General features: G+C 36.2%; 2 protein-coding genes across 3 annotated transcripts; both read left to right on the plus strand.

Moving 5' to 3' along the window:
• Positions 1-4,321: 4,321 nt before the first annotated feature.
• Positions 4,322-7,303, plus strand: LOC117332626. Of its 2 annotated transcripts, XR_004533763.1 has the most exons (3): positions 4,322-4,619; positions 4,866-6,918; positions 6,970-7,303. XR_004533763.1 is itself a non-coding variant. In XM_033891604.1 (2 exons), exons 1-2 carry the CDS (start codon positions 4,343-4,345, stop codon positions 5,450-5,452), a joined length of 864 nt encoding a protein of 287 aa, XP_033747495.1. In that variant the 5' UTR covers positions 4,322-4,342; the 3' UTR covers positions 5,453-7,303. The 2 variants fall into 2 exon arrangements, 1 of the variants encoding a protein (XP_033747495.1); XM_033891604.1 differs by having other exon boundaries at positions 4,866-7,303.
• Positions 7,304-9,538: 2,235 nt separating this feature from the next.
• Positions 9,539-12,418, plus strand: LOC117332145 (alpha-tectorin-like). Its single transcript, XM_033891030.1, has 3 exons — positions 9,539-9,815; positions 11,137-11,247; positions 11,999-12,418. The coding sequence occupies exons 1-3, from the start codon at positions 9,765-9,767 to the stop codon at positions 12,416-12,418; spliced, it is 582 nt and encodes a 193-aa protein (XP_033746921.1). The 5' UTR covers positions 9,539-9,764.
• Positions 12,419-12,744: the final 326 nt, after the last annotated feature.

Below are 12,744 nucleotides of genomic sequence, written 5' to 3' on the forward strand. Positions count from 1 at the left end.
CCTTGTTGGAAGGAAATCATCACTGGACACGAACTTGAGCGGGTCGGAGACGAGATCATATCCTACTTTCCAGAACTTGTCAACTTCAAAGTCTCCTGGATGTTTATAGTGTCGTGGATTGATATGCAGCCATGCTGGGATACCAGTCTGGTAAACTATTTTCTGTTTAAATGAATGTATATACATAGGCGGATCCAGGCGGGGGCACAGCTGACATAGGCGGATCCAGGCGGGGGCACAGCTGACAGCCCCCCCCCCCCCCCCCCCCCCCCTCCCATTCCCCACCCCTAAATGTTGTCAAGTGACCATTTTTCGCATTAACTAAAACAAAGAATTATATCATCAGATAGCACTCAACTCACATATTTGGTAGAAATATTTATAAATAATTCGCGGATCCGCCCCAAATCAGACTTATACAGTTTTGATACTTTTACATTTATGTATATATAACAATCGAGAGAGTATTGAATATGTCTCATTTTCAAGACAATGGCTATTGTTTGCACACGATTTCCACACGTAGTGTGTAGAAAAGTATATCCTAGCAATGACATCTAAAATGATGTTTATGTATATTTATTTTCTCAGCGTCCCTTACAGCTTTCAGTCGTTTCCATTGTCACTTTCTCTCTGTACAGAATGTCTACATGTACGCTTTATACCTTTATACCTTAGTAAGACACATAGAAAACTCAAGATCGAAATGATATCCTGCTGCCTTAGCATTTGCAAATCTAAAAATCAAAGAATGCGCGACAACAAATTGAAAGAGAAAACGATATAATGTGTTTTATGTAATCTGAAAACTGCATTTTTGGCAGTTAATGTGGACATAAACACTTTTAAAGATAATCACAACAGACATTATCGTTTTATTAGCTCCATTTTAAAACAAATTGGTCTTGGGCTGCTCCGAGATCCCCACTTTATTTTCTTTTATGTCCCTCTAAACAGTTAATCCTGAAATTTCATTAAGAAAATCGCGAAAATTAAAGTAGGAAAAATGTGATCCTGAAACTTCCACAATATGATGATAATACCCCATTTTATCAAGAACTTCAGGTGTTTCCCCCAAATCCCTGCCCTGTTTTCTTTTTATTACACATTAAAATTTTACTCCTGAAAACATCATTTAGAAAAAAAAATGAGCATGGCCCCCAGACCCTCGCCTTATTTTCTTGACCCTAGAACAGTTTATCATGGACAATAATATCCTGAAGATAAAATAAAAAAAACTAAAAAGAAAAACTTGAAAAGTATGGTCCAGAAACTCCCAGAATATGATGATGATACACCACTTTGTCGAGAGCTTCTTGGGACATGGGTGCCCCAGACTCCCGCCTTGTTTCCTTTGTTACGTACATCTTAAACGATTTATCTTGAGAAAAAAAATCATATTAAACAAAAAAATAAAGATAAAAAACACACACACAAAAAAAAGCCACTGAAAATATACATTATATTTACCATAGATCACTTTCTCAGAATGCAGGATTTCGCACCATTTCTTGGATAGCTTCGGGGGCCTAGGCGGGCCCCAGACCCCTCGCCTGAAGTATTTGTCTCACGCCCCCTCCTAACATAGAATCCTTGATCCGCCCTGATATGTGTATGTTATACAGATATCTAATTCTTAGATTGTTATATAATTACTTACAATATTATCCAGTCGTAATGTTTATATCATTCACTGGTTGATATAATAATCATAGTGTTATGTATGTACAAACTAAATGAAGCAAAATTTCCATGAAACATTTCAAACAGTAAAAAAGTAGAGGGGCGTCTACTAGGTTCCCGATGTTCATAATCAGATAGGCTTGTTATTCTTCTTAGATAAGTTAGGACGACGTCGTTAGATCATTTTGTTAGTGAATACTGATGAGGTTGATAGGTATATTTAGTATATGTATTTGCTTCCTCTTCCAGGCTAATACCTTTCAAGCGGTGCTGGTCACTGACGGTGTGCTGACATTTGTCATTTACAACTATAATGAAATACAGTTCACTTTGTCTTATTCGTATAACAACCATGCACAGGTACGTGAATTAACGCCTGGTTATTTTTTTATTATTATTTATATTTACTTTTTATATTCTCAGTACGATATGCAAAATTACTTCTTGTTATGTTACCGGGTTAAAGAAAAATATGAAAATACAATGGAAGTTCATATGGCCTATTAGGAAAGAATATTGACAAGTAATTAAGGGGTGCATTATATTATTATTCCTTTTTATCATATATTCAGCTCGAGCTATCAATTGAATGTACCCTCGTAATATTTTTTAAAAAACATATCTGTCACTAGTGTAATATACTAGCTGAAACAAGAATCGAAGTTTATTTTCGATATTTTTTATTTTACATGATTCTTTGATGATGTGTTCATGATGAGGGTTTCTCGATTATTTCATCATTACAGAATACATTTTGATGATTTTTGGTGTCCTATCACAAACGGTGTTTGAATGAATACCGTTTAAACAAGGGTACCCTACGCCGTTTCTTGATTCATATCACAAGCGTGTACGCTCACTCCTGGCATCAGTCGCTCATTTTGGACCCTATATATCACAGACCTTATTATTGTCAATGCGATGATCGACATGGATTGTATATGAGATTAATCAAAAAAATATTTTGAATATTATCTAGACTAAACAGATATGCACTCTTTTTACAAACAACTTCACAGTTTATTCACTTCGGTTTTCGTCTTGTATATCGATATACCAACTGTTTTGATACTCATACAGTGTATACATGACAATGTGTTGATATTCAGGTCGGCTTCAACAAAGGAGATTACACCCACTACCACGCTGTGGAGGGATCGGGTACGGAGGATATTGCCACGGTTGTGTCGCGTACCAACGTCAACCGGACAGGCAAGTTCGTCTTCAGACTCAATGGGTATATGGCACGTCCTGTCAAATTTGCCGACATAGTATTCGTTATAGATTCTTCCTACAGTGAGGCGAAGTTTTTCGACAATATCCTCCAGTACATAGTGGATGTAACAGACAATCTCATTATAGCCCCTAATGAGACACAGGTAGCTGTTATAAGCTTCTCCAGGATAGCCAAGGTGGAGTTCGACTTTACGTTTTGTCAGAACAACGACTGTGTTCATGAGCGTGTCCTGAATATATCCCAACTCAATAGCACTTCATACATGGACACCGGATTAGACTTGGCAAGGTAGGATCCCTCGCCCACTATCGATATTCTAAACACTACGTGTATATTAGAAAGTTTTAGACATATTGCAGTACACAGCAAACACTGCTGGTGGATTATCAAGATTGTTGGACAATCCTTGAGGTTAACCGTAACATGCTTGTCTCGGTCTAGCTTCACTGCATACACATGTACTTATCATTCTTTGTAAATACAATATTGAAAATTATGAAAGAGATATGGCGCACATTGTCCTATTTCGACATAACGGTGACCTTCTTTTCAAAACCTTGTTTTTAATTGCAATGGATATTTCATGATATAACAATAAAGATGCATCGTCGAGCTATTTTCAACTTTAGAGGGTAGTTTTTACCGAGTTCAAATAATTTTTGACATAGAGCTAATCAGAGGACCAACCTCTACAATGTCTTATTCCATTATATATACCTACCGACAACTAAACTCCTTTTCCCAAGAAGTGGTCCTCCGATGCGCTGGTATTGAACAATTGTAAAATGAAATTGATGAAATATATTTTTATTGAAGTATCAACTAGACAGACCTTTAAGTGGTAATATAAATATAATTTTCCAAAAAGGACAGCTTAAGTTAAATGGTAGAGTCACCGCTTAGCAACCTAAAGGTTTGGAGCTCGAATCACCAAGATATTTTCAACATTAAAGTGTATTTGATATAAAAATTATTTAGTATCAAGATAACAATATTGAAAATATTCACTTGGAAAAAAAGTACTCCGTTAAAAGTAAAATGTAAACAAACTGCAGCGTCGACAAGAGAAAGACATATGGGTAGTGTAAAATTCCCATTAGTAATGTTAATTTTATCGTATTTCATACGGTACTGATTGACTGCATATACGCATTTTTTCCGTACCCATTCAAAACACACCATGACGATTTAATTTGGTACTGATGGAATCACAATAGGTCACGTGATGTTTTATCGGTAGTTTTTAGCTCAGAATATCGCTGTACGTTGCCTAGGACAGGATAAACGGGAAACGAACATATGTCTTTATTGAATAATGGCTCTTTGTCACCTCACAATGATCAATGATCAATTATTGTCATGTGATTAAGAATTATAATATGAATGATCTAGTTTAATATCCTATCTTTTTCCTATAGTGACATGTTCCTGTGGACGAAAGGAGGGAGACAGTCAGCCCTGAAATACGTTGTTATGATCAGTGACGGACTGGTAAATAACAGGGACAAGGCCAAAAGGAAGGCGAGAGAACTCTCTCAACGACAAGACGGAATCAAAGTGGTAGGCGTGGGACTAGGCAGGTCTGTGTATCACACAGTGTTGGAGAGTGTGGCCTTCAATAGCTCGTACTTACTGGCACCAGATCCTCATAAACTACTTCACCTCCTACAATGGGATCTACACGACCCGAACGTTACAGGTAAATTACACGTGATTGTGGTTGTGAAACCATTAAAATTATCCTGGTTAATTATTAAATTAATCTCGCCAAGGTTTCATCTACCAGTAAGACATTTCATTTTTCTATAGGAAAGCATTCTTGGATTGCAAGGGAAATCCATATTTAAGGAAATTTTCTTGAACTCTTTAATGTTTTACTTTGTGAAATTTGACGATGAAGAATCTTGATAAAATAAGGGCCAGTTTTGTTTACCTTTCTTTACAGGTTGTGTACATAACTTCAGTGCTGATATACTTGTAATAGTGGAAACATCGGCGTCACAGAGCGACAAATCCTTCAAGAAAGCGCTGACCTTCCTACAAACATTTCTGGATAAATTCAACCCCAGTCATACTAATAACGCCATAACCATCAGTGTAGCTGTATATAACAGTACCACAAACTATGTCATACGGGAATGTCCACTGTCAAATATACAGTATATAATGGATGCCATAAGGACACTTGGACAATCCCAAGATCAAGAACAGAACTGGGATCATATGCTGAGGTTTGTTGATAACCATACTTCCTACAGCAGTGTTACAACTCATAAATACGCCATGTTTGTAACAACTGGGTCTATACCAGAGGAATCAGTGGTACACGTGAAGACGAAACTCATGCATCTGCGTGACAACAACAGTGTGCGCGTGGTGATGGTAGGAATCACTGACCACTCGAACTGGAAAGTAGTAGAAAATGTGTACGAGTGTGGATTCTATTCCTTCTCCACCGAGGATGTAGACATCGTGTCACGTGTTCTATTGAATGACATCAAATCCACAAACTGTACCAAACTGGAGAAATGATGCCTTGCCCAATAGATAAGTTACATAAAGAACTGTAAACTATTTTAAAAAGCTTTGCTGCTCAAAAAAACAAATATGCCCGTCCGTCACTCCACAATTGGTTAAGGTTTTCGGCAAAGTTTCTTCAAAAGCCTACACACGTTATCAAACACATCTTCACGAGCTTCTGATTGCGTTACACTCCATGTGGCTAGCGAAGATGCAACAAACAGTACTATAATAAATAATCGCATCAAAGTGTCTCGTACAGTTGAAGATATTCAATTCATCCAGCGAGCCCTGTATTTTTATGACAGATACTCCCGAGTTTGGCCTCCAAGTTAAGTCATGAAAATTCAGACAAATTTTCAGAATATCCAATTGATGGATTTGTTGATCATAACCATTGATATTTTTCAAATATTTTAACGCATTACCAGTTAATAATGTACTGTAATGACTTAAAGCGGACAATTTTAACATGATTGTGTAGTGTGTTCATGATAATAGTAACCCTTTGAGTGAGACAGTTGAGCAGACATGGGGAGAAAATTATCTTCACCTTCCCAACTTTTAACGTATTTTAACTAGCATCTTAGCCATAAAAATCAACATCATACATCACTCAATTCTGTCATATTCACACTCCAGTATAAATATCGGAATGTACCCATATATAGGTCAAATGCGAGGTTAAAGTTCAAACACCAATCTAGGACATTCTACCTTGCAGACAGTGAAGCAATCATGTATTAGCAGTATGTTCTGTTCTATCAATAGCTTTAATATAGTAATAAAGAAGTTATTTTGTTTCAAAAAAAAAAAAAAAAAATATGACAAAAAATATTTTCAGTGCATAGAATCTGTCCGGTACAAGTTCCATACAGTCTAGCTTGCCCGGTTATGAATGGAGAATACATTTCTTTATATGTCGGTATCTACTTCATTGTTCAATATAAGCACATGTGGATGACACAAAAATAACTCCTGACTTCAACTGATAGAAGTGGCATTCAATGCTCCAGCAATATAACATTTCCCCAACTATGTTACAACGTCTTTTGTGATCACCGTCAGACATAAGATAAACTTTTTGGTCAGGAAAATCCAAATATGACCAGTAGTGGAAATTGGTCCTCTAAGTTTGCCAAATCACGTACATTATCACAAAATTCATTCTGTAAAAATACAAAGTTGTAGTTAATTCATTAAGGTAGTGGAAAGGAATAAATCTTTGAAATAAATGACAGGACATATTGCCCCAAAGAAGGGAGTAGGTGACAGGAACCTTCAAGATGTACATAAATAGATTATAAAATAAGTGACTGATTTATTTGTGTGGTGACATGTATATTCACGATAAGAAAATGTTGAAAACATGGAGGGCTACCCCGATATCCCCCAATTCAGGGCATTACAATGATCTCTCACACCAGATACAGTGTGTATACAACTGTCCAGGATATTACAAGGATATCTCAGCGCAGGTAAAGTGTGGATACACCTGTCCAGGGAAGTATAGGGATATCTCACACCAGGTAAAGTGTGGATACACCTGTCCCGAGTATTACAAGGATATATCACACCAGATAAAGTGTGATACAACTGTCCAGGGTAGTACAGGGTATCTCACTCCAGGTAAAGTGTGATACACCTGTCCAGGGTAGTACAAGATATCTAACACCAGGTAAAGTGTGATACACCTGTCCAGGGTAATGTAGGGATATCTCACACCAGGTAAAGGGGTACAGGGTTCCCAGCGATGTACGGAGTCGAAGAGGATTAATTCAAACATCTTAACATGTTTGTGCTCATTTTATTTTATTGATTACAATATCAAAGTTTAAGAATTAAATCTCACTTTCAATATTACATGCGCAAATTTGTTTTATGTTATATGTCTTCGAAGGTATGCAGTTGTGATCAAATATTAAATAACTTATCAAATTGTAAATGACATGAGAGGTAAAGAGTGAATTCCTTCTTCTATTGAGAAATGCATGTTTCGGATATATCGGATGAACTCTGAACTCTGAACTATGAACCGTATTAAAGAGGTACTTTGCATGTCATATATCTCTTGTGTATGGCATTTTCTAGAGCGTAATAAACAATGCTCCTGATCCTTAATACTACATTTTCGACTCCGCCAGTAAATATATCAACTAGCCAGACCTGTATTAAGTAACTATATGTTAGCATTGCTCGTTAAGTATTCCCTATGTTTAGGTGTCATATTTTCTACAATGCATGGCTGCACATAGTTCCTGTTTAATCGTCAATCTATTGGCACGCCGACAAAAGTCTATAGCGGTTTAACAGGTAACTAACTTACCAGTCCGTATCGTCATTGTTCTTCTATTCGTATCAGGAACGTTTTCTGTCATTGATCTAGATAAACTTTAAATCAATGCCTGTATAGAATTTACTTCCTTTTCGCGCTGTCTGTGGTGTTACACAACATGGTCCGTGTTACGTGGTTCATAGCTACATACACCGTCATCTATACCTGGCTTTGGAGATATGGACATTGTTCTATTCCTATTAGTGACTTTTATGACGCTGGAAATACAAATTGTTTAAATTATTATGTGAACGGCTGGCAACAACACGTAGAACTTGCTACCGATTTTGACTTTTTCGGAGATAAATATAGAAGTATATGGGTAAGTATTCTAACTGATGACTTCTCGATATTCGTCTTGGTGTGTCCTGTTGACAAATGCAGCAATGTTAGCCTAAAACTTGTTGTGACACATACGTAATTTTTACATGTCACCTCAATCTGGGGATTCCCATTACTATTTTTAGACGCAATCAAAGAAGAAAAAAGAAGTTTCTGATACATAATCATGAACATAATCAGTAACCATCCAAGAATGAAACAATAATAATTGTTTTCTTATTTCACCAGATATTCCAGTAAAGTGTTGGTATCATATCTAAAATGATAGTAAGGTCTCCATGCTTTGCATGTGAATTAAATGTACTATATACAGTTACATATGAACAGGTGTATGCTGTACAAATATGGAGGACCAACACAGGCATACCGTATTTGTCCAGTTTTGCCGAAACTGTGTAGTTCGTACTTAGATATGAATTTAGGAGTTTTTGCTTATTTTCTAAAAGATATGTCATATAAGAAATATCAAACTCTTGCTTATGTAATACTTTGTACTGTATATTACTTTGAAACATTTCAAGTTACCCAGTATGAAGAAACATATCTTATTTTGTTATTACTTTTCATCTGTATGACAAGCAGTGCCATTAATCTATACTGACGGAATTGTACTTCCGTAGGCAAAACTTTTGTTTTATATCCATGTATGTCCATGTACTTGAAAACATTCTTTTTTTAATTTTCATTTATGTTACCATCATTTTGTCATTCACATTTTTTTCCCTATAACAGACAATGACATAATAGAACATTTAGATTCTGACCTACATGTACAGAGGATATGTTTATTGAAAGTTATTAATATTGCCTTTCAAAAAAAAAGACGGACAATATGAACTGAATCAGGACAAGGTAACTCCAATAACACGGTAACATCATGACAACCCAAATGTAGAGTTCCAGTTCTACTTACTTTTGATGATCTCTGGATATACTAAGGTCAAATCTTGCCGCTTTCAAAATACATGAAGAGGCAGTCTAGCTTTATTTTATGCTATTTTGGTTACCAAAAAGATTATTCTGAACTAGAATATGTTATGGTATCATGATTGACATTTTAACTGGGGACAGGCATAAATTAGCATCTAGATAATAATTTTCAGAATATATATGTAAGAAAGCATTGTAAAAATAACAACATTTGAAAAAATTATGTTTGCTGATTACACTTATTTTAGATTAAAAATGGGATTTTTCCTATTTTGGTGCGTTACACAATTTACAATATTCATAATTTTGTTGATTTTGATAGTAAACTTTCATAGTATTGTTTATCTATATTTATGAAAAACATCAAGAAAAAATTACAATCAATACGTCAGTATTCCTTAAAATAAGCTTAAAGTTAGGGGACAGAAATTTGGACAGTTTCTAATAATGACTCATCTAAAATTACATATACATGTATATATACAGGTAACATACCTTGGTATCCTACTATTTGACGGCCCCAAATGGCCTAGCCTTACTTCTTCCATCCCGGGACCAGTAACACACTTAGCTCCACTTTGTCACAATAATTGCTGGTATCATCCTATTACGTGGGCTCCTTGTTGGAAGGAAATCATCACTGGACACGAACTTGAGCGGGTCGGAGACGAGATCCTATCCTACTTTCCAGAACTTGTCAACTTCAAAGTCTCCTGGATGTTTATAGTGTCGTGGATTGATATGCAGCCATGCTGGGATACCAGTCTGGTAAACTATTTTCTGACTAAATGAATGTATATACATAGGCGGATCCAGGCGGGGGCACAGCTGACCCCCCCCCCCCCCCCCCCCCCCCCCCCACCCCCCCCCCCCCCCCTTCCGTCACCCCCTCCCATTCCCCACCCCTAGAATTTGTCAAGTTACCATTTTTCGCATTAACTAAAACAAAGAATTATATCATCAGATAGCACTCAACTCACATATTTGGTAGAAATATTTATAAATAATTCGCGGATCCGCCCCAAATCAGACGTATACGGTTTTGATACTTTTACTTTTATGTATATATAGCAATCGAGAGAGTATTGAATATGTCTCATTTTCAAGACAATAGCTATTGTTTGCACACGATTTCCACACGTAGTGTGTAGAAAAGTATATCCTAGCAATGACATCTAAAATGATGTTTATGTAAAATAACAATAATATAAAGAATTGTTTCTGTTTTTCATATGAGAGTAATATTTCACTCATTTCTCTTGTCAAATATCTTTATTTTCTCAGCGTCCCTTACAGCTTTCAGTCGTTTCCATTGTCACTTTCTCTCTGTAAAGAATGTCTACATGTTTATACCTTAGTAAGACACATAGAAAACTCAAGATCGAAATGATATCCTGCTGCCTTAGCATTTGCAAATCTAAAAATCAAAGAATGCGCGACAACAAATTGAAAGAGAAAACGATATAATGTGTTCTATGTAATCTGAAAACTGCCTTGTTTCCTTTGTTACGTACATCCTAAACGATTTATCTTGAGAAAAAAAATCAGATTAAACAAAAAAATAAAGATAAAAAACACACAAAAAATAAAAAAAAAAAAACAGACACTGAAAATATACATTATATTTACCATAGATCACTTTCTCAGAATGCAGGATTTCGCACCATTTCTTGGATAGCTTCGGGGGCCTAGGCGGGCCCCAGACCCCTCGCCTGAAGTATTTGTCTCACGCCCCTCCTGACATAGAATCCTGGATCCGCCCTGATATGTGTATGTAATACAGATATCTAATTCCTAGATTGTTATATAATTACTTACAATATTATCCAGTCGTAATGTTTATACCATTCACTGGTTGATATAATGAATATAGTGTTATGTATGTACAAACTAAATGAAGCAAAATTTCCATGAAACATTTCAAACAGTAAAAAAGTAGAGAGCGTCTACTAGGTTCCCGATGTTCATAATCAGATAAGCTTGTTATTCTTCTTAGATAAGTTAGGACGACGTCGTTGGATCATTTTGTTAGTGAATACTGATGAGGTTGATATGTATATTTAGTATATGTATTTGCTTCCTCTTCCAGGCTAATACCTTTCAAGCGGTGCTGGTCACTGACGGTGTGCTGACATTTGTCATTTACAACTATAATAAAATACAGTTCACTTTGTCTTATTCGTCTTACAACCATGCACAGGTACGTGAATTAACGCCTGGTTATTTTTTTTTATTGATATTTACTTTTTATATTCTCAGTACGATATGCAAAATGTTAAAATTATTTCTTGTTATGTTACTGGGTTAAAGAAAAATATGAAAATACAATGGAAGTTCATATGGCCTATAAGGAAACAATATTGACAAGTAATTAAGGGGTGCATTATATAATTATTCCTTTTTATCATATATTCAGCTCGAGCTATCAATTGAATGTATCCTCGTAATATTTTTGCAAACATATCTGTCACTAGTGTAATATACTAGCTGAAACAAGAATCGAAGTTTATTTTCGATATTTTTTATTTTACATGGTTCTTTGATGATGTGTTCATGATGAGGGTTTCTCGATTATTTCATCATTACAGAATACATTTTGATGATTTTTGGTGTCCTATCACAAACGGTGTTTGAATGAATACCGTTTAAACAAGGGTACCCTACGCCGTTTCTTGATTCATATCACAAGCGTGTACGCTCACTCCTGGCATCAGTCGCTCATTTTGGACCCTATATATCACAGACCTTATTATTGTCAATGCGATGATCGACATGGATTATATATGAGATTAATCAAAAAAATATTTTGAATAACATCTAGACTAAACAGATATGCACTCTTTTTACAAGCAACTTCGCAGTTTATTCACTTCGGTTTTCGTCTTGTATATCGATATACCAACTGTTTTGATACTCATACAGTGCATACATGACAATGTGTTGATATTCAGGTCGGCTTCAACAAAGGAGATTACACCCACTACCACGCTGTGGAGGGATCGGGTACGGAGGATATTGCCACGGTAGTGTCGCGTACCAACGTCAACCGGACAGGCAAGTTCGTCTTCAGACTCAATGGGTATATGGCACGTCCTGTCAAAGTTGCCGACATAGTGTTCGTTATAGATTCTTCCTACAGTGAGGCGAAGTTTTTCGACAATATCCTCCAGTACATAGTGGATGTAACAGACAATCTCATTATAGCCCCTAATGAGACACAGGTAGCTGTTATAAGCTTCTCCAGGATAGCCAGGGTGGAGTTCGACTTTACGTTTTGTCAGAACAACGACTGTGTTCATGAGCGTGTCCTGAATATATCCCAACTCAATAGTACTTCATACATGGACACCGGACTAGACATGGCAAGGTAGGATCCCTCGCCCACTATCGATATTCTAAACACTACGTGTATATTAGAAAGTTTTAGACATATTGCAGTACACAGCAAACACTGCTGGTGGATTATCAAGATTGTTGGACAATCCTTGAGGTTAACCGTAACATGCTTGTCTCGGTCTAGCTTCACTGCATACACATGTACTTGTCATTCTTTGTAAATACAATATTGAAAATTATGAAAGAGATATGGCGCACAGTGTCCTATTTCGACATAACGTTGACCTTCTTTTCAAAACCTTGTTTTTAATTGCAATGGATATTTCATGATATAACAATAAAGTTGCATCGTCCGAGCTAT

Source organism: Pecten maximus, chromosome 8 (genome assembly GCF_902652985.1).
Source record: "Pecten maximus chromosome 8, xPecMax1.1, whole genome shotgun sequence".
Lineage (NCBI taxonomy): Eukaryota > Metazoa > Mollusca > Bivalvia > Pectinida > Pectinidae > Pecten > Pecten maximus.